This window comes from Lates calcarifer, linkage group LG11 (assembly GCF_001640805.2).
Source record: "Lates calcarifer isolate ASB-BC8 linkage group LG11, TLL_Latcal_v3, whole genome shotgun sequence".
Classification (NCBI taxonomy): Eukaryota; Metazoa; Chordata; class Actinopteri; family Centropomidae; genus Lates; species Lates calcarifer.
In genome coordinates this window covers 13,448,991-13,473,122 of record NC_066843.1, presented here as the reverse complement: position 1 = coordinate 13,473,122, position 24,132 = coordinate 13,448,991, and the positions used below count along the sequence as shown (strand labels likewise).

The 24,132-nt window shown below is 37.4% G+C and overlaps 3 protein-coding genes and 3 gene segments (V, D, J or C); all 6 read left to right on the top strand.

The window, feature by feature from the left end:
• LOC108880742 (uncharacterized) overlaps positions 1 to 24,132 on the top strand; it is a 155,373-nt gene that overhangs the window by 83,659 nt on the left and 47,582 nt on the right.
• The window catches only part of LOC127142993 (Ig heavy chain Mem5), a 102,451-nt gene that overhangs the window by 39,503 nt on the left and 38,816 nt on the right, over positions 1 to 24,132 (top strand). The window lies entirely within an intron of this gene.
• LOC127143007 (Ig heavy chain V region 6.96-like) lies at positions 280 to 764 on the top strand. The segment is given in 2 exon segments: positions 280 to 349; positions 436 to 764. Coding segments are annotated over 2 exon segments (363 nt in total).
• LOC108880763 (immunoglobulin gamma-1 heavy chain) lies at positions 2,787 to 22,847 on the top strand. The gene is made up of 9 exons (XM_051074028.1): positions 2,787 to 2,939; positions 3,019 to 3,352; positions 18,067 to 18,110; positions 19,419 to 19,709; positions 19,962 to 20,246; positions 20,403 to 20,711; positions 20,856 to 21,185; positions 21,768 to 21,910; positions 22,458 to 22,847. The coding sequence occupies exons 1-9, from the start codon at positions 2,891 to 2,893 to the stop codon at positions 22,470 to 22,472; spliced, it is 1,800 nt and encodes a 599-aa protein (XP_050929985.1). The 5' UTR covers positions 2,787 to 2,890; the 3' UTR covers positions 22,473 to 22,847.
• On the top strand, positions 5,454 to 5,967 carry LOC127143004 (immunoglobulin heavy variable 3-30-3-like). The segment is given in 2 exon segments: positions 5,454 to 5,539; positions 5,629 to 5,967. Coding segments are annotated over 2 exon segments (363 nt in total).
• Positions 9,645 to 10,221, top strand: LOC127142999 (Ig heavy chain V region 5A-like). The segment is given in 2 exon segments: positions 9,645 to 9,745; positions 9,836 to 10,221. Coding segments are annotated over 2 exon segments (390 nt in total).

Here is a 24,132-nt window from a genome sequence, read left to right as displayed (position 1 = left end):
CAACTGAGCAGGGGGTTGATTGATTAATTTCTTCTACTGGTGGCCAAGTCATGGATACTCATAATTTGAAAATCATTTCTAAAAATAATAGTATGTAACATAAAGCTTTCATTTGGCTGGAACTGGAAGTTGTTATGTATTCTAACTGTCTTAGATCAACAGTAGGAAAACATGATGGCCTAGTCTTCTCCAGTTCTCTCCTCCCTGCAAGGAGGAGTCAATGCAAAACTCTGATGTCTTCCACCTCTACTTATCTGACTGCAGAGAGGATGACAGAGAACAGTGGACACACACTTTAACATGATGGACTATAGGACAGGACTGCTGCTTTTAACTCTCTGCTGGGCAGGTGAAGACTTTCACTGATCTTGAATAGAATCCGTCTTCAAGAAGTTGCTTACACAAAGTGACAATTTTGCTTGTTTGTTTTGACAGGTGTTGATGGTCAGACTCTGACAGAATCTGAACCAGTGGTTAAAAGACCTGGAGAATCCCACACACTGACCTGTACAGCCTCTGGATTCACATTCAGTGACTACTGGATGGTGTGGATCAGACAGGCTCCTGGAAAAGGACTGGAGTGGATTGCTGCTACCAACTATGGTGGTGGCAGCAAATACTACTCTCAGTCAGTCCAAGGCCGGTTTACCATCTCCAGAGACAACAGCAGACAGCAGCTGTATCTGCAGATGAACAGTCTGAAGACTGAAGATTCTGCTGTTTATTATTGTGCTCGAGAGTCACAGTGACTGGAGTTAGTTGAACAGCTGTACAAAATCCTGCTGTACTCATCTTAATTGCTCCAAAGGATCCTGTGGAATAATTATTGTTTATTTCATCTTTAATTGTAGTTTGTTTTTTTGTTTTTTTCAAACTAAGAAAGTGCGGAAACTGGCCCTGAGAAGAATCATAATTAACTAATAACAACTATTAAACACAAAAGAGGAAAACTGACGGCCTAATGATCACAACACAGCAATCTGATAAAGTCATTGTCATTATGATCATTGTGACGTATCAGACTAACAGGCTCATTCATCCACTTTTAGACAAGTCACAGTAATATCTATGTGGAATCTAAAGTGTGTTAAAATAAGAGGCTGAAAAATAATGTTGAAGTGTCTCTCATAAAACCACTAGAGGGCAGTCACTGTCAAGTTTCCTTTTCCTCTGTCACTATAAGGAGACACTCATATCTGCTCATCTCATTGATTTGAACTGACTGACACTCAAACCCTGGACTCAACATAAACAGCTGGAAGACTGAAGGAGCTGCTGTTTATTCTTGTGTTTGTGAGACTTTGTGATTAAAGCTGAATGAACAAGTGATTCTGTAATAAGACAAACTTTGACTTTGACTTCCTGGACTCTTCCTCTGTCAGCACCTTACTAAGTGACACATCACACTGTTTACATAATTTAGTTGTTTCCTTATTTTCTTGACAAAGAGAAATGGAAATATTCAACAATATGCAAATAAAGTTTACATATAAGGAAGTGAAGTGTGTGTGTGTCAGTGAGAGGACAGAAGAGCTCACGTCAGTTCAGCTTCAACATCAACCATGTTCTCTGTAGTTCTGATACTGCTGCTGGCAGCTGGATCCTGTGAGGAGCTTTCAGTGGATTCACACTAATAAACACATTAGAAACACTGAATAGTCAGATGAATGATGGAGATAATGTTGATTTCTGTTTCCACAGGTGTGTACAGTATTGATCTCATCCAGCCAGAATCAAAGGTTGTGCAGCCTGGACAGTCTTTGACCATCACCTGTCAGGTCTCTGGTTATTCTGTGACTGATAACAGCTATGCTACAGGTTGGATCAGACAGCGTGAAGGAAAACCAATGGACTGGATTTTTCATATGTGGGGAGGTGGTAGCTTAACTCAAAATAATGCTTTGAAGAACAAGTTCAGCTTCAACAGAGACACTTCTGCAAGAACAGTGACTATAACAGGACAGAGTCTGCAGCCTGAGGACACAGCTGTTTATTACTGTGTACGTTACCCCACAGTGAAACAAACCACTAATAGACCTGCACAAAAACTCTGCAACACATCAACCACAAACACATGTTCTAAATGTGAACATTAATAAAGACAGTACTCTGTGATTAAATGATGATGTAGTTGAATGTTTATGGAATTCACTGAATGGCAGAGAAAATGTTTTATCATTGATAGACAGAGGAATCTTTTAGTATTTTAACACGTCTGTGTAGCTCTCCTCTCTCTTCCACTGCAAAACAAAGATGTGACACATTTTTCTTTATTCATTATTGTGTATTATTTCTAGAGACAATGGGGAAAACATTTTTCCTGTCTCCATACAGTTGGAAGATAGTATTTAAAGCTAACTTAAGCATCAGCGCTATCTTTTCTGAAGTATGAACAAGTAAACATCAGATGCAATTTCCCCCTTTTTTATTTGGCCATGTTAAGTATGTATCACTAAATAACTGCACTGTGATTTAAGATTATTACTGTACAGTGCTAAAAATTTGTTTCACCAGATTTTGATATTTTAGGATATGCTAAGACCAGCCTTTCTTGTCTCTCTTAGGAAATAAATGTCTTGTCCATTTGAGACAAAACAGGTGTCGCAGCATCACACACCCTCTTCATACATGTACAGGCAAAATACAGTGAAAATCATTCCACATTTAACATTTAACTCATTTAATATTTTCCTCTGTTGGTGTGAAGATACTTCTCTATCAGTTACATGTTCCCTTTTTAAACCTGTAGAGGGAGGTCTATGCAAACTCTTTGTTCCTTATAAACACACCACCAGCAGCTGTCATCATTTGTGTCAGAACACTGGGACAGTTTAATGTATTTCTGAAACACTTTGATCAGAAAGTACTGAACTACAGTGTTTATGACAGAATGGAAAAGATGATTTTTTGGAGTTTATTCTTTATAGTCACTGTTCATGGTAGGAAAATAATTTATACAAACTGTTTTTTTTACATTACATTTCAAATTTGATGGATCATAATCTTCTTTACTTACAGGAGTTTGGAGTGAGATCAAACTGGACCAGTCTCCATCTGAGGTGAAAAGACCTGGAGAGACAGTGAAGATGTCATGTATCATATCTGGTTATAGCATGACAAGCTACTATATACACTGGATACAACAGAGACCAGGGAGAGGTCTGGAGTGGATTGGGAGGATGGACACAGGCTCAAACTCTGCTAGCTATGGCAGCTCCTTTCAAAGTCGTTTTGTCATGACTGAAGATGTGTCCAGCAGCACTCAGTACCTCCAGGTCAACAGTCTGACAGCAGAAGATTCTGCTGTTTACTTCTGTGCTCGAGACACAGTGACTGAAGACAGTGGAGCAGCTGCACAAAAACCTCAGACTGTGACTTGAGTGACAGTGTCTCTATATGCTATTACATTATGGTCAAACTAACAGAGTCAGTTATTGCAACAGTGAAAAACATAATTAGAAAAGTGAAATATGTCCAGTTCAAAATAAATTCAGTACAGTGGTGGAAGGTATGATAGGTTGTGACAACAACAAGGCCAGATGAATAGCTGATGTTCTTCCTATTTATTCATACAGTATAGGCCTATAATTCACATCACAAAGTTACCTTTACAACATTAAGGCCAATGATCATTGCAATGGCAGCAGTATCTATCATTTCATCCATTTTCATACCTTCAGTTAAGTTTTCTTTGAGCTTCTTTTGCCTTTTGGTTTTATTCTCTCAGTTTCAGTCTCTCATATTCACATTCATTTACTGTTCATTCACTGAGTATTTGTATATTAATTTATCTAATGTTTGCTTCTGAGGGACAACAACTACTGTTAATAGCCCAACTTTAGTCCATCTTAAAATGAGATGATAGGTTCTCTTTTCTTTTACTTTTGAAAGCAGATTTTTTTAAATAAAACATGTAAATTAGGGATTGGAGAGTAGTTAAAATACAGTACAAACCAAGTGAAAACACTGTGGATTAATAGAATAAATGGAAGTTCAAACTGTCCATGTTGTTTAATTTTTTTCCTTTACGCTTGATAAGTCAGCAGACATTTTTGTCTTAAATACCAAAATTAGCATTTTGCATATCACCACACAAGTTTCAGTTTCTAAATAGTCCTAAGAAGTTAATCTATCTGTATTTCTGTGGCTTCAAACACAATTTGAATATTGAAACTTTCAGAATTCTAAAATAATCCACAACCTCAACCAGCTGCAGCAAATCAACAGTTTATTTAGAGTATATTGCCTCTGTTCATTGTCACTGTCACTATCAGTAACATAATAAAATAAAATAAAATAAACATAAAAAGGGATGTTGCAGTTGCAATCTCATAAATGTATTTTATTTATTTCTGAATTGAAGTATTCCTAATTTAACAGTAATTAAAACAACCCAGAGAGTCCAGTTTCAGAAAAACAAGACTGCTGGATCCCTCAGTGAAAAAAATAATTTTCTAAATTTACTCAAATGCATACATTTCTTTGTAATAATGTAGATAAAGATGTTTTAAATCAGTATTTGCTGTTTGTTTAAATGCTGCTTTATTTTGTGTTATGTTGTGTTCACTCCCCTGAATTTGACTCTAAAAGCAGAATGTGATGTGGGAGGAGCTTACTGTAAACAAATTCTCACAGGGATCCAGTTTACATCATATTTAAAGAGGATTCATGGATGTGAAAACATACTGAGCAAATTGTCAACATGGCTTACAAAAAGCTGACACTCTTGGTGACTGTTCTGTTTGTGTCAACTGGTGCTGAAGGTTGGACCATAACAGAGTCTGAACCAGCAGTTAAAAGACCTGGAGAGTCCCACAGACTCACCTGCACAACATCTGGATTTAACTTTAGACAGTAATGGGAGAGTCATACAAAAACTACTCCCTCTATTTAAAACCACCATTGAGCATTCAGTTTTGTCTGTATTACAAGAAGAATACCCACAATTATAAGACATAAAAAGTCTAAGGATACAAATAACAATCCTAATCCTTCCTAGCCTTTATTCATTAAACAGGTTAAATTTCAGGTATGTTTAGGAAAATAATGTTTAATAAGCTGCTGTTATTTGTTAAATGTAAAAAATCTGACATCCATTTATTCAGAGTTTGCTTCAAAATGTGTGTAGATCTCTGATTTCCACTGCAAGACAAGGACATGAAACATTTTCTTCATTTATTTTTGTGAGATGTCAAGGGAACAAATTTTTATTTTTACATTTTTGGGACAAAAGTCCCAACTAAAATGTATAAACAAAATTAAATCTGTGAAGACAATAGAAACTCACATAAAGATTTCAGTTATATTCTATCAAATAAAATAAATATTTGGCTGGAATCATAACTTGCCATGAATTGTAAGATGACAACCAATTCCACTCCAACTCTCTCCTCCCTGTGAGGAGGAGTCAATGCAAAACTCAGATGTCTTCCACCTCTACTTATCTGACTGTAGAGAGGATGACAGAGAACAGTGGACACACAGTTTAACATGATGGACTATAGGACAGGACTGCTGCTTTTAATTCTCTGCTGGGCAGGTGAAGACTTTCACTGATGCTGATCATAAATAATTTCTATTTCAGTTGCAATCTTAAAACATATGATATTTTCTTTTTCATCTTGACAGGTGTTGATGGTCAGACTCTGACAGAATCTGAACCAGTGGTTAAAAGACCTGGACAATCCCACAGACTGACCTGTACAGGCTCTGGATTTGACTTCAGTAGCGCTTGGATGGCCTGGATCAGACAGGCTCCAGGAAAAGGACTGGAGTGGGTTGCAACTATTGAATATGACAGTGATAGCATCTTCTACTCTCAGTCAGTCCAAGGCCGGTTTACCACCTCCAGAGACAACAGCAAACAGCAGCTGTATCTGCAGATGAACAGTCTGAAGACCGAAGATTCTGCTGTTTATTATTGTGCTCGACAGCCACAGTGACTGGAGTTGGTTGAACAGCTGTACAAAATCCTACTGTACTCATCTTTAGGAGCGGATCACAAGAAAGCCCAAGTTTTTTTTGTTTTGTTTTTTATCTCATGTCATTATTGTTTTTAAAAAGAAGTCATGGAAAAGGATCTCAAGAAAGATCATCATTAACCAACAACAATAACCACATAAATAAATGAAAAACACACAAATATGTAACAACATAGACATAAACTGTGATGATCCCTTTGTCACAGAATAGTCAATAACAGCATAACAATCTGCTGAAATTACTGTCCAGGTTTGAATAACAGTTGAATACCAATATTATTTTGCATATATTGTAAGGTATAGATCACAATATGGGAGTGAAACATAATGTAGTTTCTGTCATAAAAACACTAGAGGGCAGTCAGTGCCATGTCTGTGTCTTCTATCACTGTCACCTGTCAGATCTCTGGTTCTCTCTGACTGATAGCAGCTATACAACAGGTTGGATCAGACAGTGTGAAAGAAAAGCAATGGACTGGATTATGCATCTTTGGGGTGGTGGCAGCTTTTATCAAAACAATGCTCAACAAGTTCCTTTACCACACATACACTTCTACTAGTTTTGTGACTATAACAGGACAGAATCTGCAGCCTGAGGACACAGCTGTTTGTTACTGTGTACGTTACCCCACAGTGAAACAAACCACCAACACACCTGCACAAATACCCAGAGACACATGTGGCTGAACCACACACAAACACTACTTGTCTACCAAGTTGATCAATACATAAATGTTTATGAATTATAGAATAGTAGCAACATTTTTCTGTTCCTGATAGACAAAGGCATTAAGTAGTAGTTGTTATATCTGTGTTTGTATCAGTCTTTTTTGACTTCAGACGCTGAAATTCTAGTCCATGCCTTTGTTTCTTCTAGACTGGATTATTGTAATGTTTTGCTTTCAGGACTACCGTGTGCCAGCACTAAAAGTCTGCAAATGGTGCTGCAGCTAGAATGCTAATCAAATCGAGACGGTTTGACCATATTACCCCAGTTTTAGCCTCCCTTCATTGGCTCCCTATTCATGTTAGATCAGACTTTAAAGTTCTCTTAATGACTTATAAAATTCTAAATGGGTTAGCCCCCTCATACCTGTCTGAACTTCTTAACCCTTATATTCCCTCCCGACCTCTGCGTTCTCAGAGTGCAGGGCTGCTGTCTGTCCCCAGAGTCAAAAAGAAGTCAGCGGGCTGCAGTGCCTTCTCCTATCGGGCCCCCTTTCTCTGGAACAACCTCCCTATTGATATTAGACAGGCTGACTCAGTTGAGGCCTTTAAATCCAAACTAAAAACTCATCTTTTTGCCTTAACTTTTAACTAGCACATTATTCTGGTTCCTATTTCAGGATACCATTTTTCCCTCGGCGGGTTGGGTCAGTCTCAATGCATCAGTTAAGCTTAATAGTTAGTAAATGTTGTCCATGATGTCCTGCCGACGAGATTACTATTAACTGTCTTAATATCGCTGCATCACTTTAACTGTGTGTTTCTTCCCTCAAGCACATTAGTGCCCAGGCTGTGCTTCTCTCTCTCTCTTCTACTGTCTGTTACTGCAGGGTTCTGCCTCCGGAGCTGGAGAGTTTCCTGCTGCTCCCATGATCCAGCTCAACCTGTTTGTCATTATTATTCCTTTAGTTGTAATAGTAATTATTATTATTATTATTATTATTACTACTACTATTTACACTTTGACTTAGTCTGTGTATCTGCAATGTTGTCTTTCTCTTACCCCATCCCCCCACCCTCCTCTCTCTCTGTCTAAATCCAACCGGTCGAGGCAGATGGCCGCCCACCTTGAGTCCGGTTCTGCTCGAGGTTTCTGCCTCTTAAAAGGAAGTTTTTCCTTGCCACAGTCGCCTAGTGCTTGCTCATGGTGGGATCTGTTGGGTTTTTCTCTGTAAATTTTATAAGATAAAGAGTACAGTCTAGACCTGCTCTATATGTACAGTGCCTCAAGATAACTTCTGTTGTGAAATGGCGCTATATAAATAAAATTTGACTTGACTTGACTTCTACCTCAGTCTCCATCAGAATAGGAAAAATTTGATTTTCCCAGGTCACAGTAAGTATATGACACATTTTTATTTCCTATTTACTTATTTGTGTATGTATGTGTGTGTTTGTGTGTGTTAAATGTATTGAAAGCATAGAATAATACTTTATATTATTCATATTAATGTAAACACTAACAATAAAAGAGTCTTTTAACCAATTAATCATATTTTAACTGACTTGAATTGAACTTTTTTTTAACCAGTCAGATGTCTAAAGAAAGATTAACTTAAACCTGGGATGGGAGATTACATCTATCCATTCATTATCTACCCCACTTATCCTTCAGGGTCGTGGGGGGGCTGGAGCTAATCCCAGCTGACACTGGGCAAGAGGCATGGTACACCCTGGACAGATCACCGACCCACTGCAGGGCTAGAATTGCAGATTGACTTCTTAATATCAATTTCTCAGTTTCACCAAATACATCCAGTCCACTTCTCTCCTCCCCGTGAGGAACAGTCAATGCAAAACTCAGATGTCTTCCACCTCTACTTATCTGACTGCAGAGAGGATGACAGAGAACAGTGGACACACAGTTTAACATGATGGACTATAGGACAGGACTGCTGCTTTTAACTCTCTGCTGGGCAGGTGAAGATTTTCAGAATGGTTTACCATCTCCAGAGACAACCACAGACAGCACCTATATCTGGAGATGAACAGTCTGAAGACTGACGATTCTGCTGTTTATTATTGTGCTCGCCTCAGTGATGGGAGTTAGTTGAGTAGCTGTACAAAATCCTACTGTACTCATCTTTATTGCACCAAAAGAGCCTGTGGAATAATTATTATTTTATATCTGTAATTGTTGTTGTTCATTTTTTTTTAAGTAAAAAAGTGTGGAAACTGGCCCTGAGAAGGATCATCATTAACCAATAACCATGAAAAAAAACCTGCCTGTCTAATGATCATCTTACAGTATTTCGTATTAACAGGCTGATGGATCACAAGAAAGCTTTTAATTTCCTACTCTTTCTGTGTGCGATGATCACTTTTGGTCAACAACAAGATAATAATCTGCAGAAATTACTGTCCAGGTATAAATAACAGATATACTACTACAAATTAATACATGCAGTATATTTTTTGGCAAATAATGTAAGATATAATTCAAAATATGCGTGTGGGTTTCTGTGTCCTCTGTCATTAGCAGACACTCATATAAATAATGAAAAGAATAAAATCTTCAATTCACTGAGCTGTGTCATCACTGAAACCCCAGTTTCAGCAAACTGTTACTGTGATCCAGTCCTATTTTTCCTCCTTGTGACAAGAAGTCAGTGCAAAACTCAGATGTCTTCCACCTCTAGTAATGTGCTTATTTTAACTGTCTGCTGGGCAGGTGAAGAGTTTCATTGATCTTAATTTGTCACAATTTCCATCTCAGTTACCATCTTAATTTATGTGAAGTTAAAAGTTAATTTAATTAACCATACTGGAGTATGAAATGAAAAATGAAATAAATAACAGTGGAACCTTTCACCTCTCTCTCTGGCAGCTAGAGAGGAAACAGCTGAACATTTCAGCTGTATTTAAAGAGAATTTTGTAGGATGTAAATTGATTATTCAACAATATGCAAATAAAGGTTCTTCAGAAGTAGATGAAGTGTGTGTGTGTCAGTGAGAGGACAGAAGAGCTCACGTCAGTTCAGCTTCAACATCAACCATGTTCTCTGTAGCTCTGATACTGCTGCTGGCAGCTGGATCATGTGAGTCTCCCTGGATTCATCACAGTCAATATTTCTTCTTTTGCACTGTAACTTGATCATTTGTTAAACAACATGTTTATCTTTTTACAGGTGTGAAGTGTGAACAGTTGACACAGCCAGCCTCTTTGACTGTGCAGCCAGGTCAACGTCTGACCATCACCTGTCAGGTCTCATATTCTGTTAGCAGCTACTACACAGCTTGGATCAGACAGCCTGCAGGGAAAGGACTGGAGTGGATGAGTAGGGACTCAAGCGTCAAAGATTCACTAAAGAACAAGTTTAGTGTCGACTTAGACTCTTCCAGCAACACAGTGACTCTCAATGGACAGAATCTGCAGCCTGAAGACACTGCTGTGTATTACTGTGCCAGAGACACACAACAACACAAACCATCTGTAGACCTGAACAAAAACCCCTCAGTGCCTGAACACTTGTAACATGAAGCCACCAGAGGAGGAGCCCTCAGACCACTAATGATTTCACACCAGTTCACTGTTACAGTAAAGGGGGAAACAGTTTTCTTTGCATCTCTCTATTTTCCCTGCATTGGCTCACAATAATTTGTGCTTTTCCAGAATGATAATTGACTAGAGCACAGACTCAACTAGCAATATATGATCTGTCAAAAGGCCTCAATCTGACAAAAGTTAGTTTGTGTGCAGTGACTGTGAGTTTTGAATGAGAGTTTATCTAATCACAGCAGCATTAATATGATTTAATTAACACTCATTCAGTGAATTACAGAATTGTATTAAATAAATATGCCTATCTCATACTGAACATTACCCACAATAGAACAATCTGATTAATAGATAATATTGTTGAAGGTTTATAGAATTCACTGAGTGGCAGAGGCAATTTTTTGTTTCTGTTGATATCTCTCTCTTCAACTTATGAAAAGATAGAAAATAAAAATAAAATTGTTGTAAATTTAACAGAGCAAAATCATTGAAATCTGTCATTGTTTTGTTTCCTCACCCTGTTTAAACCCTCAGAAGAAGGTATATACTAACTTTTCCTCTCTTTTAAACACATCAGGAACATTTTGTGGCAAAACACTTGTAGAGAAACACTGAAACAATGAGCACCATGCAACGGTGACTATGACCAAATGAAAAATACAGTTGCCTGGAGTATATTGTCTGTTATTACTAGTCCCAGCTGACTTTATTTAATATGCAAATAAAGTTTACATATAAGGACGTGAAGTGTGTGTGTGTCAGTGAGAGGACAGAAGAGCTCACATCAGTTCAGCTTCAACATCAACCATGTTCTCTGTAGCTCTGATACTGCTGCTGGCAGCTGGATCCTGTGAGGAGCTTTCAGTGGATTCACACTAATAAACACATTAGAAACACTGAGTAGTCAGATGAATGATGGAGATAATGTTGATTTCTGTTTCCACAGGTGTGTACAGTATTGATCTCATCCAGCCAGAGTCAAAGGTTGTGCAGCCTGGACAGTCTTTGACCATCACCTGTCAGGTCTCTGGTTATTCTCTGACTGATAACAGCTATGCTACAGGTTGGATCAGACAGCGTGAAGGAAAACCAATGGACTGGATCATGCATCGTTGGGGAGGAGGAGACTTTTATCAAAATAACGCTCTGAAGAACAAGTTCCTTTATCACACATATACTTCTACTAGTTCTGTGACATTAACAGGACAGAATCTGCAGCCTGAGGACACAGCTGTTTATTATTGTGTACGTGCACAGTGGTACAGTTGGGACCACAGTGAAACAAACCACCAACAGACCTGCACAAATACCCAGAGATTCATGTGGCTGAACTACACACAAACATGTTCTAAATATCACAATAAATAAAAACACTACGAGCCTACTAAGTTTATTATTACACAAATGTTTGCAAATTACTGAATAGTAGTGGATTTCTTTGTTTATCAGTATCAGTATAGGAAGAATTTGAGAGTATGTGTCCAAAATACTCTCAAATTCTTCCTATACTGATACTGATAAACAAAGAAATCCACTACTATTCAGTATCAGTAGTGGATTTCTTTGTTTATCAGTATCAGTATAGGAAGAATATAGGAAGAATTTGAGAGTATGTGTCCAAAATATTCATAAGTTCTTGTAGAGATACTCTTTCTGCCAAGATAAATGATATTTTTATTAATTTGTATTGCATGTATTTGCATGCTGAAGCTTTATTAGAAGAAACGTAAGAGAAGTATTTGTCAAAACATGTCAGACAAACATTAAATCATAAATGTTCAAGTTCCACCAAACAGTAAACTGAAAGCCAAGTTTAATCTACTTCTCTCCTCCCTGTGAGGAGGAGTCAATGCAAAACTCAGATGTCTTCCACCTCTACTTATCTGACTGCAGAGAGGATGACAGAGAACAGTGGACACACAGTTTAACATGATGGACTATAGAACAGGACTGCTGCTTTTAACTCTCTGCTGGGCAGGTGAAGACTTTCACTGGTCATTATTTATAATATTTTTAATTTCAATGATCATCTTAAATTACATGATGTGGTGTTTTGTGTCTTGACAGGTGTTGATGGTCAGACTCTGACACAATCTGAACCAGTGGTTAAAAAACCTGCAGAATCCCACAGACTGACCTGTACAGCCTCTGGATTGTCATTCAGTGGTTACTGGATGCACTGGATCAGACAGGCTCCTGGAAAAGGACTGGAGTGGATTGCAAGTCATTATGACAGTAGCAACATCTACTACTCTCAGTCATTTCAAGGCCGGTTTACCATCTCCAGAGACGACAGCAGACAGCAGCTGTATCTGCAGATGAACAGTCTGAAGACTGAAGATTCTGCTGTTTATTATTGTGCTCGAGAGTCACAGTGACTGGAGTTGGTTGAGCAGCTGTACAAAATCCTACAGTACTCATCGTTACCACAGTTATCTCACATGAATATTCTCCATAGTTCAAGAAGTTAAAACATTGATACAATACAGTTACATCAAACACTTTGAAAAGCAATAATTACCATTTCCATTCTGCCATTTCTAATCAGATACAAATTTAGAAATCATATTATTAAATAGGCATCTCACTTCTTCCATAACAGAGTTTCATTAAAACAACTTCTCAGTGAAGACAGAAGCTGAAAAACAAACAGGATTTGCACAGTTAAATGCGGCTCCAGCCACGCCAACACCTGACGTCCTCCTACACTATGCAGTGAGATCAGTTCAAGCTTCAACTCAAGTCTTCAGGCTTAAACTGCCTCAGCTTTAACTTTCAACACCCATACATTTCAGCCGCGTTTTGTTTTCTAGCCTACTGTAAACACACCAGAGGCCTGTCCCCACTCTCCGGCCATCCTATTCCTGCGCCTCTGCCAGATAAGCCTTACATCACATTAACAAACCTTTCACCCCGTATACGTACAAACCTTGCAAGCAATATTAAAGTTTTCAGTGGCAACGTTCCACGTTTCTCAGTCAATCTCATGTTTGTGGGGCTTAACAAGTAGTTAGACTTTGTTTAATCTGTGGTAGTTTGATCTCTCTGCCTCAGTTGCCCTTTTCTATCACCAGCACCTCAGCCTGAGGAAAAATGTCGACAGCAAGGGCGAAAGGTAGAGTTGGTTCAGCATGCCTATGCTACAATACCTAATAAATAATAAATTAATAATAATAATAAAATACAGTTGGCCTTCTGATTCTTCTCCCCAAGCTTATTATTAATATGCTAGATATCACCTGGCCTCTTAAGTACCAAATTTGCATGAACAATTAGTTTCAGCCATGAAGAGCATGCAAATATAGTGTAAATATAATACATATATTTAAAAATGTGAATCCATCTGTAAGTTATTTTTGGGGGTTTTCCAGGGCCGTGGATGCAGTAATGGGCCTACCTCATTTTCCAGGTTGGCTCTTCCCCACCTTATATGAGATTACCCCTATTTGGAGTCGTCAATAGCATTGCAAAGAATTCCGTGCTATGTGTCAACAGGTCAATATTACAAATAAGGAGTTCCCCTTTAAATGTGGTCACATTCTTTGTGGTTGTCAGGCACAACTTCATCTTTACCGACAGCACATGCCTGGTAAATTCTGTAATTACTGACTCTTATCCTGTTTAATTTTCAGACCTACCATAGTCACTGCCAGCCCAAATCCCATGCCTGTCCTTCCTCTCGAGGGGCTAGCTGCATTAGCTAGGGAACTATTTTATATTGAGATTCGGTCAGATCTGCACACAGAAGGTTTAGCACTTCTTCACTTAAATCATATGATTTTGCTTGGGTCATTTAAGAAATGTTTTGTGTTTCACTAATATTTACCCTGCTGCCTGTCCAGATACATCCTACTTAATTACCGCATTATATCTGCTATTCCAAGCCTCACGATGGTTCTGCTATGCTTGCCGGGACCCAATTTATACTAAATGTTCCCTTTTCCTAGCCTTCACTAATCCAATTTCAGTGCTATTAAAAGAAATCTCAATATCCTCCCCTTCAGCACCTATAGGTTCTCATCCACACTCTGTTTCTGCATAATATGATATCTGTTCCAGAGAGGATCTGTTTTCCCCATTCAATTCACTCTCACAGCGTATTTTTAGAATAGGCACTGCAAACTTAGCCACAATCCAAAGAATATTTTAGCCTCTCTCCAGCTACCGGGCTACTGGTCCTTTTCAGCTATGGTTCCTACATATGGCCAGATTTTCCCTCAGCTCTAGCTGCTCAGCGTTCTCCAAACTTCATGTAAGTCATGCAAATACTGGAGGTGGTGTTACAAACTCATATGATTTCTGCTCATGTTTTCATTTTTCTCTGCATCATTGTTGGCAGTTCCCCTGCTTTATCGGCTAGTGATTCCCTCTGCTCCAGGTAACAGACGCCCTATCACACTCCAAGTTCTGCATCTATGCTGCTTAGAGGGGGTTGATTATTATTATTTTTTTCTATATTGACTTGCTATATGCAGCATATTCCTTTTAGCATTCTATGGCCTCTTAGAATGCATAAATTCACTACTTCAAATTCCTTCAGTCCCAACAGAGGCAACTTCTTTCTTAGTTAGCATTTCACCTCAATCACTTAGCTTTATATGAAACATTCTAAAGCTAAGGGCGCTTTTCTGTATCATTGTTTGCATAGATGCCCCTTTTGTCCTTTCAAGGCTGACCTCTTTTATACACATTCTCCCCTGTTTTAACCTCAGGCAATCACCCCATGTCAAGCATAGTTTAATCATCTCTTTTAAAGGTTCTTCACAAGTGTAATCTATCTCCTCAGCATATTCAGTTTATTCTTTTAGAATGAGTACTGTCACCTCAGTTTCAATGCAAGGGATCTCCTCCACCTCTCTTCAACAATGGGCCTCTGCTCCTCCTGCGCCTACTCCTCTCATATATGTCCAGACTATACTGGTGGTGGTGGTGTCACAAACATTCTCCCTGGTCCTGATCCTCTGTGCAGCAAAGGCACAGGCCACGCCTTACTACTCTCTGTTGCAATCTTCTTCCTGTGCTCAAATCTATTATTCTGTGCACAATCAATTTATTCCTCTTCATTTCTCATCTTTCTCACACTCTTTCGTTCACTGTCCCAACTGAAATGATACTTCGTCAGGAAGACTATCCCCCTGCTCATCTGAGTTTTATGAATATTTCCCATTATTGCTAAGCTTTCCCCACTCACTCCTATATTCATTCAATCACCACCTTTCACAATCACATTGAGCATCACTCACACTCCCACTCTCATGACCTTTGACCACTTTATTTTCAATAGCCCCTTAATCCCTAATAGCTCACCTCTCTTCCCAGCATTGCTACCACTCCTTCCTCTTTACCATACCATGGTAACTGCTTTATATGTGTGGATCTAAATTTTTGCTCCTTCCCCCATTTAGCGCCATGCATCAGGTATGGTTTACCTTTATTTTTGGGGGTAGTTTCCTATATATCAGAAGTACCACTTAAATTTGAATGCTTCCTGCTGGGGTCTAAGCGCCAAAACTCTATTTCTCCTGTGCACAAAAAAATTCCATTCTACTGCAGATTTGTGCATGCTTTTGTTCTAAGTCTCTCCTGATTGAAATGAAGCTTAGCGAAAGTTCAACCTGCTCGAGGTTTCTGTCTCTTAAAAGGAAGTTTTTCCTTACCACTGTTGCCTAGTGCTTGCTCATAGTGGGAATTGTTGCAGGGAAAATAGAGAGATGCAATAGAGATGCAAAAAAAAGACTGTTTCCTTCTTTATTGTAACAGTGAACTGGTGTGAAATCATTAGTGGTCTGAGGGCTCCTCCTCTGGTGGCTTCATGTTACAAGTGTTCAGGTACTGTGGGGATTTTGTTCAGGTCTACAGATGGTTTGTGTTGTTGTGGGTGGGTGTCTGGCACAGTAATACACAGCAGTGTCTTCAGGCTGCATGTTCTGTCCATTGAGAGTCACTGTGTTTGTGGAAGAGACTATGTCAACTGAACTTGGTCTTTGGTGAATCCTTGATGTCTGAGTCATCACTCATTCACTCCAGTCCTTTCCCTGCAGGCTGTCTGATCCAAGCTTATTTGTTTGTTTTTCAGATGAAGAAACAATAAAATGAGATGGATACACCACACAGATGACTTCATTAGTTTTACTTTTAAAATCGTGTAAAGGATCAATAATCTATCATGCATTTGCTAAATAAAATGGTCACCATATATAATGACTAAGAAATTCTAAATTATGTGCAGTATTAACTTTACTTATGTAAATAAACATTGTACTGTGGCAGAAATAGTTGTTGTTTTGCATTTCATAGTTTGACTTAATAAATCTTTGCATTTCATGTTTGGTCATGTTGTTTGCACATGTGCTATATGTCTAATTCAAAATAAATGATACTTAAGTTGGACAGGATTTGGATGGCAAAGTGGTATGAATATGAGAGATAATGTTGTTTATGATAAACACAAAACACTTTCAAGGGTTTTGGTGTAATTTCAGTCACAATACAAAGAGCTCTGAAGGTTTTTCAGTTCCATGATGTTTCAAAACATATCATCCTTAGAAAGCCACTTCCCCCTCTCTCTGCACCCCTGGGACCACACCTGCAGCACTGAAACTTTGTGGAAATCATCAGAACAATAAATTTACTCGACGAAAAAAAAAAGACATCTGTCAGTGTATAGTTTTGCCTATCAGTGTGAATCCAGTTGTGAGGTAACTCATATTCAGACAGCAAAGGCAACACAAAAACACTGGGTAAATTCATGACCCTTTTTTCTTTACTCTGTACAAATCTTAAGTATTGTTTGCGTGTGTGTGTGTGTGTGTGTGTGTGTGTGTGTGTGTGTGTGTATGTGTGTGTGTGTGTGTGTAAAAACCTTTAAATGAAAATGTTGAAAACTGACGTAGATTTTGTTTACTGATGATGCTTATTATGGTCTGAAGAAGTTAAGTCAATTACTTTGTAAAGAACAGTTAAAAACTATAAATATAGATTACAGTGTATAATAGAGAGATTCAACAGTATTAATTGACTATTTGATTGATGATAACAATCAAATGAAAACACGGGACGGACCACGAGGATATAAGTAAATGGAGGAAAAAAGCATAGGAAAAAACAGAATAAAGAATGGTACCATTTAGTGTTTTTGTTTTGTTTTGTTTTGTTTTTGTATCAATATCACAAAAGGTTTTTTAAAGCATGTAAATAATAATAATATCAAAGTCATTTTTAATTTCAGTTAATCAGATTATAACATAACATACATAAGCCATAGCATGATATATTAATGACAGACATGTTAGATTGAGAGAAAAAAAACACTGAAAATCTGATTAGAGCATTTATAAGGCTTATAAGATGAAAAATATTTTTGTGTTATTCTTACCCACTGCTGACAGTACAGCTCTCTTCCTCTCCAGTGCAGGAAACAGTGTTTGGTTTTTGTATTGGTGTTTATCACTGTGATGGACTGGGGCACTGAGATAAACGCTCATACAAAAACCTAACAGCTAAAATTTTACACTCATCCCTTCATGTGATTAAGAAAAGGACAAGACAAAATATTTCTTATTGGAATATGAGGTAAATACAGTGTTTATCATTTTCAGTAAACAGATTAATAGTTAAAAGTTGGTTAACTGGTAGTTTAAAGTCACAGTTGGTGCACAGATGAAAATGTTTACTTCCAGCAAATGTTAACTTTAAGAGTTGATGAAGAATAAACACAAAACACATGTTCACAGGATGATACCAGGTTTTCATATGCACCAAGATCTCTATGCATTTCATTTATTAACTGAATTTTTAAAGTGTTTTACTTGTGCTTCAGGTTTTTGTTCAAGCAGTGAATGGAGATGCAACACTGTGATACTTTGACTACTGGGGTAAAGGGACTGCAGTCACAGTACAATCAGGTAAGCCACATTTAAACACAAAATTCACAGTGATCAGTTTATTTTTCTTTTAAAATGTGATAATCAATGGTAGAGAAATTTAAGTCCAGGTCTCGTTTAAGTTTGTACTGATCAGATGGAGCACATAAAACAGAGCCGTCAATATATTTTAATGCAGCTGTTTCTAAGAAAGTAATTTGTGAGCTTCCTCTTTGGTATTATTGTTTAATGCAGGAGGTGGTTTGATTTGCTCTTACATTTTATTCAGCTGAATTGTGATTGTTACTAATGAACGTCTTCATCTTCTTATTCAGATCATTATTAGATTATTTTTTCTCTTACTGGCAACTATAATTGTACACCAGACTGTACTCAGTATGTGAGCAAAGGAATATGTGTTACACATGTGATATACTTGTTATTAACACCGAACAAAGACAGTAATAAGTAAATACTTTTTAATATATAGCTTATTTTGAAACAGCACAACACACTGACCTTTAAAGGAGAAAATATGTACTTGAAAAATTGATAATAATTGATTTAAAGTTTGGAGGACTGGTTGTACTTGATCTGATTTGTAATTTTTTCCTGTGAGCATTCAACTTTTTCACTTTTTTGAGTAATGGGGAAAAAGGCTGTAAACAAAAAAAAAGAACAAAATGTCAATTGAATTTAATTTAGCATGGTAAGAAAAAAAACTTGAATGGATTTATTATAGTAATATCTTGTTTCAATTAAATAATGCTGTAGTTTTGGCTTTGAAATATTGGTGCTGTTCTTAATGCACTTCAGCGTCTGTCTCAAGCTGAACAGACAAAAAAAATTAAAAATTAAAATCAAGAAGACAATATGTTACTATATATAATCAAAAATGATAATGACTGTCACATGCTAACTTGTTATATTATATTATTATTTTTTAGCTGTTATTGAAACAATATTGTTTATTAAATTCCTTGTTATGTATAATTGTTAAGATAAACCGCTACTCTGATAAAATGGTTCAGAACAATGGGAATTTAAGTTCATGCAATGTGTTCAGTATTGCAAAATAATCCAATAAATATAAAATAAAAATATATTAAATAATATTTGATAATGTGGACTGAGTTTTAAAAATGTATTTTGTTTATTCACATTTACAGCGCATGTCTTGTATTCATTAGATTACATTAGATTATGTCATGTTATCTAATTTATTTGGGTCTTATATAATTCTGAGGTGGAAAGATTCAGCCAATCATTATGTGTGATCAGTTTTTCATATGAGTAATTAATGATTTGTATTTCTTAATTTAAATTTAAACTTCTAATACTCTTTCACAGAAGCTTCTCAATCGCCGACTCTGTTCCCTGTGGTGCAGTGCAAAACTGGATCTGGAAAAATGACTGTTGGTTGTCTTGCGCATGACTTCTCCCCAAAGCATCTAATTTTCCAGTGGACTGATGCTAGTGGGACTGCCCTGACTTCAGTACAACATTCTTCAGTTTCAGCTCAAAACAACAAATATATAGGAGTCAGTTTTATCCAAATATCAAAATCAGACTGGGATTCAAGGAAATCTTACAACTGCACAGTAACTCATGTTGGTGCTCCCAAAATCCTGCATGTGCAAAGTATGTAATATTTAAATTTTCAATTTTCCTAACTCATCTCTTCTTAGTATATAATGGGTCAACATGCCATCCCCATTCATCTTGCTTTTATCTACAAATGTGAAGCAATATTCATTACCTCACATTAGTGATATTTCCTTTGTCTGTCTGACATACATTTCTCTTTTGAGCAAAGCATTCTTGTCACTTGCAGATGAAAAACAGGGTAATATAAAAATGACTGACTCTCTGCTGTTTCCTTCTGCTGTTCAGAGCCTATTCCTGCAAAAGTGACTTTGATATCTGTGCCAAGTGAGGACACCCAGGCCCTGGTCTGTACAATTGAGGACAGCCGCAGTGGAACATTGGAACCATTTAAATGGAAAAAGAATGACGTAGCGTTGGCCAGCTACATTGAAAGCTCCATGATAAAAACTGGAGAGTTAAATTCAGCTGTCAGTGTCCTGAAAGTCAGCAACACAGACTGGGACAGTAAAGCTGTTTACACCTGTGAGGCAACTTACAGAGGAACCATATATACAAGAAAGATCTCAAAAGGTACAATGCCATTGCATTAATTACTAAATACTGACATAAAAGAGTACATTCTGGATCTTGGCAGAAATGAAATAAATATGAAGTCAAGACTTGTTCAAATCATCCAGATGTTAGAAAATGGTTGTGACCCTAATTTCTCTGCTCTACCTCATGTAGGTGCTGTCACAGTAACCCTGGAACAACCAAGTCCAAAAATAATTTTCAGCAACAACCAGGCAAAGCTGGACTGTGTCATCACTGGACAAGACAGGACCATTGTAGATGAAACTCAAATCACATGGGAAATTGATGGAGAAGTGACCAGTGGAGTCCTTGGGCAAGTGAAGTCTAGCAGCACTCAGTACAGCAAAACCAGCACAGTGACTCTTGATTATACCAAGTGGCAGAATGTCAACAAAGTGCGCTGTTCTGCCACTAGAGAAGATATGACACCAGTTATTCAAGATCTGACTGTCCACAGAGGAGGTATGTTACTGAGTGAGGGACACTGATTGGTAGAGCAGTAATGTGTGAACCTGAGGGAGGCAGCCAACTTACACACACAAACATGTCATACAATAAATATAAAACTTATATAAACATCTGTGTTAAATCAAGTGTTTCTTTCAGAAGGGAGACAGACAAAAGTGACAGTCCACGTCCTTCCAGACGAGGACATTGATAAAGGGGACTCAACTGAGGTCACTCTGGTGTGTCTGGTCTCCAGTCCTGTGCAGCAAGATTACTACATCGCCTGGACAGAGCAATCTGAAAGAGATTCTGGAATTTATGCTGATGGCATAAACTTCTTCCAAGATAAGAATGAAAAAGGTTTCTCAGTTACAAGTGTTTACAAAACCACCAAGAAAAACTGGAACGAGAAGCACATTTTTTATTGCCACGTCCGGCCTGCTGGCAGCACCGAGTCCATGACATCACGAGGAGTGTCTAAGATCAAGGGTAACACATATGAATGTGACAAATAGTGGATTCAGCTGTAAATGTGGTATTTTGTGCTAATGTGTCGTTCTGTCTCTGCTTGTACTCTCTGCCATGGGAATCTGTTCACTCTGTGGTGTCATCAGTCTTTGTGATTGTACAACAAGAGTCAACATGTCACTTTAGTTTTGTTTGTCCTCATATCATGTTTGTCATATTGTCTGACAGCTTGAGAAATGTGCTGACTGTTTTGAATAAATGTTGCATGGAGACACTTTTGTTACATGTTCATGAATTACTTCAGTATTTTCACATCAAATGAAAAGTAAGCACAAAGAATCACATTGTATGAGTAGTTTTCAAAGAAGCCTAACAGTAGTTTACAGTTCCACTGTTTAACTGAATCAATGTCCATACATGACAGCAGTCAAAGAGGGAATAATGCTATACTCCAGTTTATTAGTACTATTTATTAGCATTAGTTAAGAGGGCCAATGTTTTCTATGTTATTTTACTAACAACTTCGTTGACACACAAACACCCACAACACACACACACCTCGTCTAACCACCTATACCTCCTTCTTCTTAAATTTTCCCCCAGAATCAAATCCGAGTTTTGCTCAGAGCTGCACAGAAGATCCCACTGAAGAGGATGAGCTCAGCAGTCTGTGGTCCACAACCTCCTTCTTCATATTTCTATTCATATTCTCTCTCTTCTATAACATGATATTCAGCCTGGTCAAGGTAAACATCCAAGCTTTTTCTTCAACTTCTAAAGACTAAGTTTGATTACAGTACAGGGTATATAAAGCCCAGTCATATAAACAATAACAAAATGCCGCCCATAAAGGGAAGATCATTTTGATCTGCTCATCTTTCGTTTTTGTGAATGCGGCAGATTCTTTCCACCTCCACAGACAAGATTTTGCATGGGAGCAAAATACTCTAAATTGCTCAGAGATAGTAATGTGAATATTAGTGATTTTCTGTCTGTGCTTGTGAGGGACTGCCAACATTTGCAGGTGTGTCCACTTTGTATGATACCAGGATTACTGTGCACATCATTCTGAAAAGGGAGACCCTTGAAATGAAAATGAATGCATCCATTTAGCTTAATGAAAAGAGACAAAAGGTTAGAAAATCAAATATGTAATTAATTATCAGCAATACCTGAAACATGAATAGACATCAAATTATTCTTTCTGACTAATGAATTGTTCTGGCTATAACATTTCTGAGAAGTATTTGACAAGTGAATATATATATTTAAAATTGTTTTTTTTTTTTTCAGATGAAGAAACATTAAAGAATGAGATGGATACACAGCACAGATGACTTCATTTGTTTTGTCTTTTATCTACTTTTACAAACATGTACATTATCAATAATTTATTGTATATTTGCAAACTAAATGGTCACAATATATAATGATTAACTAAGTAATTCAAAATTAATTTCTCTGTAAGCTGTAGAAAAAATTGGAACACGTGCAGTTCTTGAATACATTTTCCTACATTCAGTAATGTTGTTACATTAAGATTTAACACTTTTAGTGTCACTAAAATGTTTTGTGATATGCAGTATGAACTTGTTATGTAAATAAAAGAAGCAGAAATAAGTGTTTACTATGTATGATTTAGCATTTCACAGCTTGACTAAATAAATCTTTTTTCATGTCTGATCATTTTGTTGATGATTTTTGCTTTTAATTCAAGATATATGACACTCAGACAGGAGTTTGACAGTTACATTAAAATTCAAGGGAATATGAGTGATAGTCTTTATTGTGATAAACATTAAAAGTTTTGAGGATGTTTTTTTGTTACTTGAGAGACAACTCAGAGATCTAAGAATATCTGAAATAAAACCACTTAAGTCAACGTAGCATAAAACTTCTGTTATCAGTTAAGCTCTGAGGGTTTTTCAGTTTCCTGATGTTTCTGAACATTTCAAATTTAGAGAGCCACTTCCCCCTCTCTCTGCACTTCTGGGACTACACCTGCAGCAGCGAAACTTCGTAGAAACCGCCAGAACTAGAAATAAACTTCCTCGAAGAGACAGACATGTCTGTAAGTGTGTAGATTTGCATATCAGTGTGAATCCAGGCATGAAGCTCACATTCAGACAGCTGACACATTTTCTCAGACAAAGATCTTGCCTTTGTCTCAAATACTCAAAATTGTGGTCACACCTTAGCAAAATGAACAAAGATCCAGCAATCCAAAGAATCCAATTATTTAGTCTTCATTTGTCCAAAATTGCTTAGGCTTGAAAATTCAACCTTACTGTGGTATTATGTGTCAATGTGGTATTTACTTGGCTTTTCTTGAGCAAGTGTTGCACAGAGCTAATCCTTTCTATTACTTTAATATTTTAGTTTTAAGAGCAATAATGAGATTTAATCTTGTTTTCCTGAATGCAGCTCATGCAAGGTTCCTTTTATTGCATATGTGAAATGAGCTTTGCACAGCTTGAACTACAGGGGCCTGATAGATGTAATTCAACTGACGCCACATGAATTCAGAAAACCAAATCAACTCATGAAGTCTAATATGTTCTTTTCAAGAATAATATCAAGCTTCTAACCAAACTGTTTACTTGTCTTAAAGTGTTTTATAGTCTCAGCTTGTTGATATTCTAGAGAGATGTTTTAGTTGTCATGCCAGCTGGTCAAGAGAGGTGAGAAAAGTGAGTGAAGACTACCATCTAGTGGGGAAGGTTTTGTGAACAATAAGTGCTCAGTCACTTGGTCTTAGTGCAGGAAATTGCACTAGGGAAGAGGAACACCCCATAACAAAAACCATGCTGCCAAAACTGATCTGTATCTCTCCTGTAAACTGAAAACCAAGCAGGGCTCCAACTGAATGACCAATGAGAATATTGAAATCCTGCTACTGATCAATGTGAATTACAATAGTTACTACAATCAGTAAGTGTAACAATGTTCACAACACAGTTATACGCTA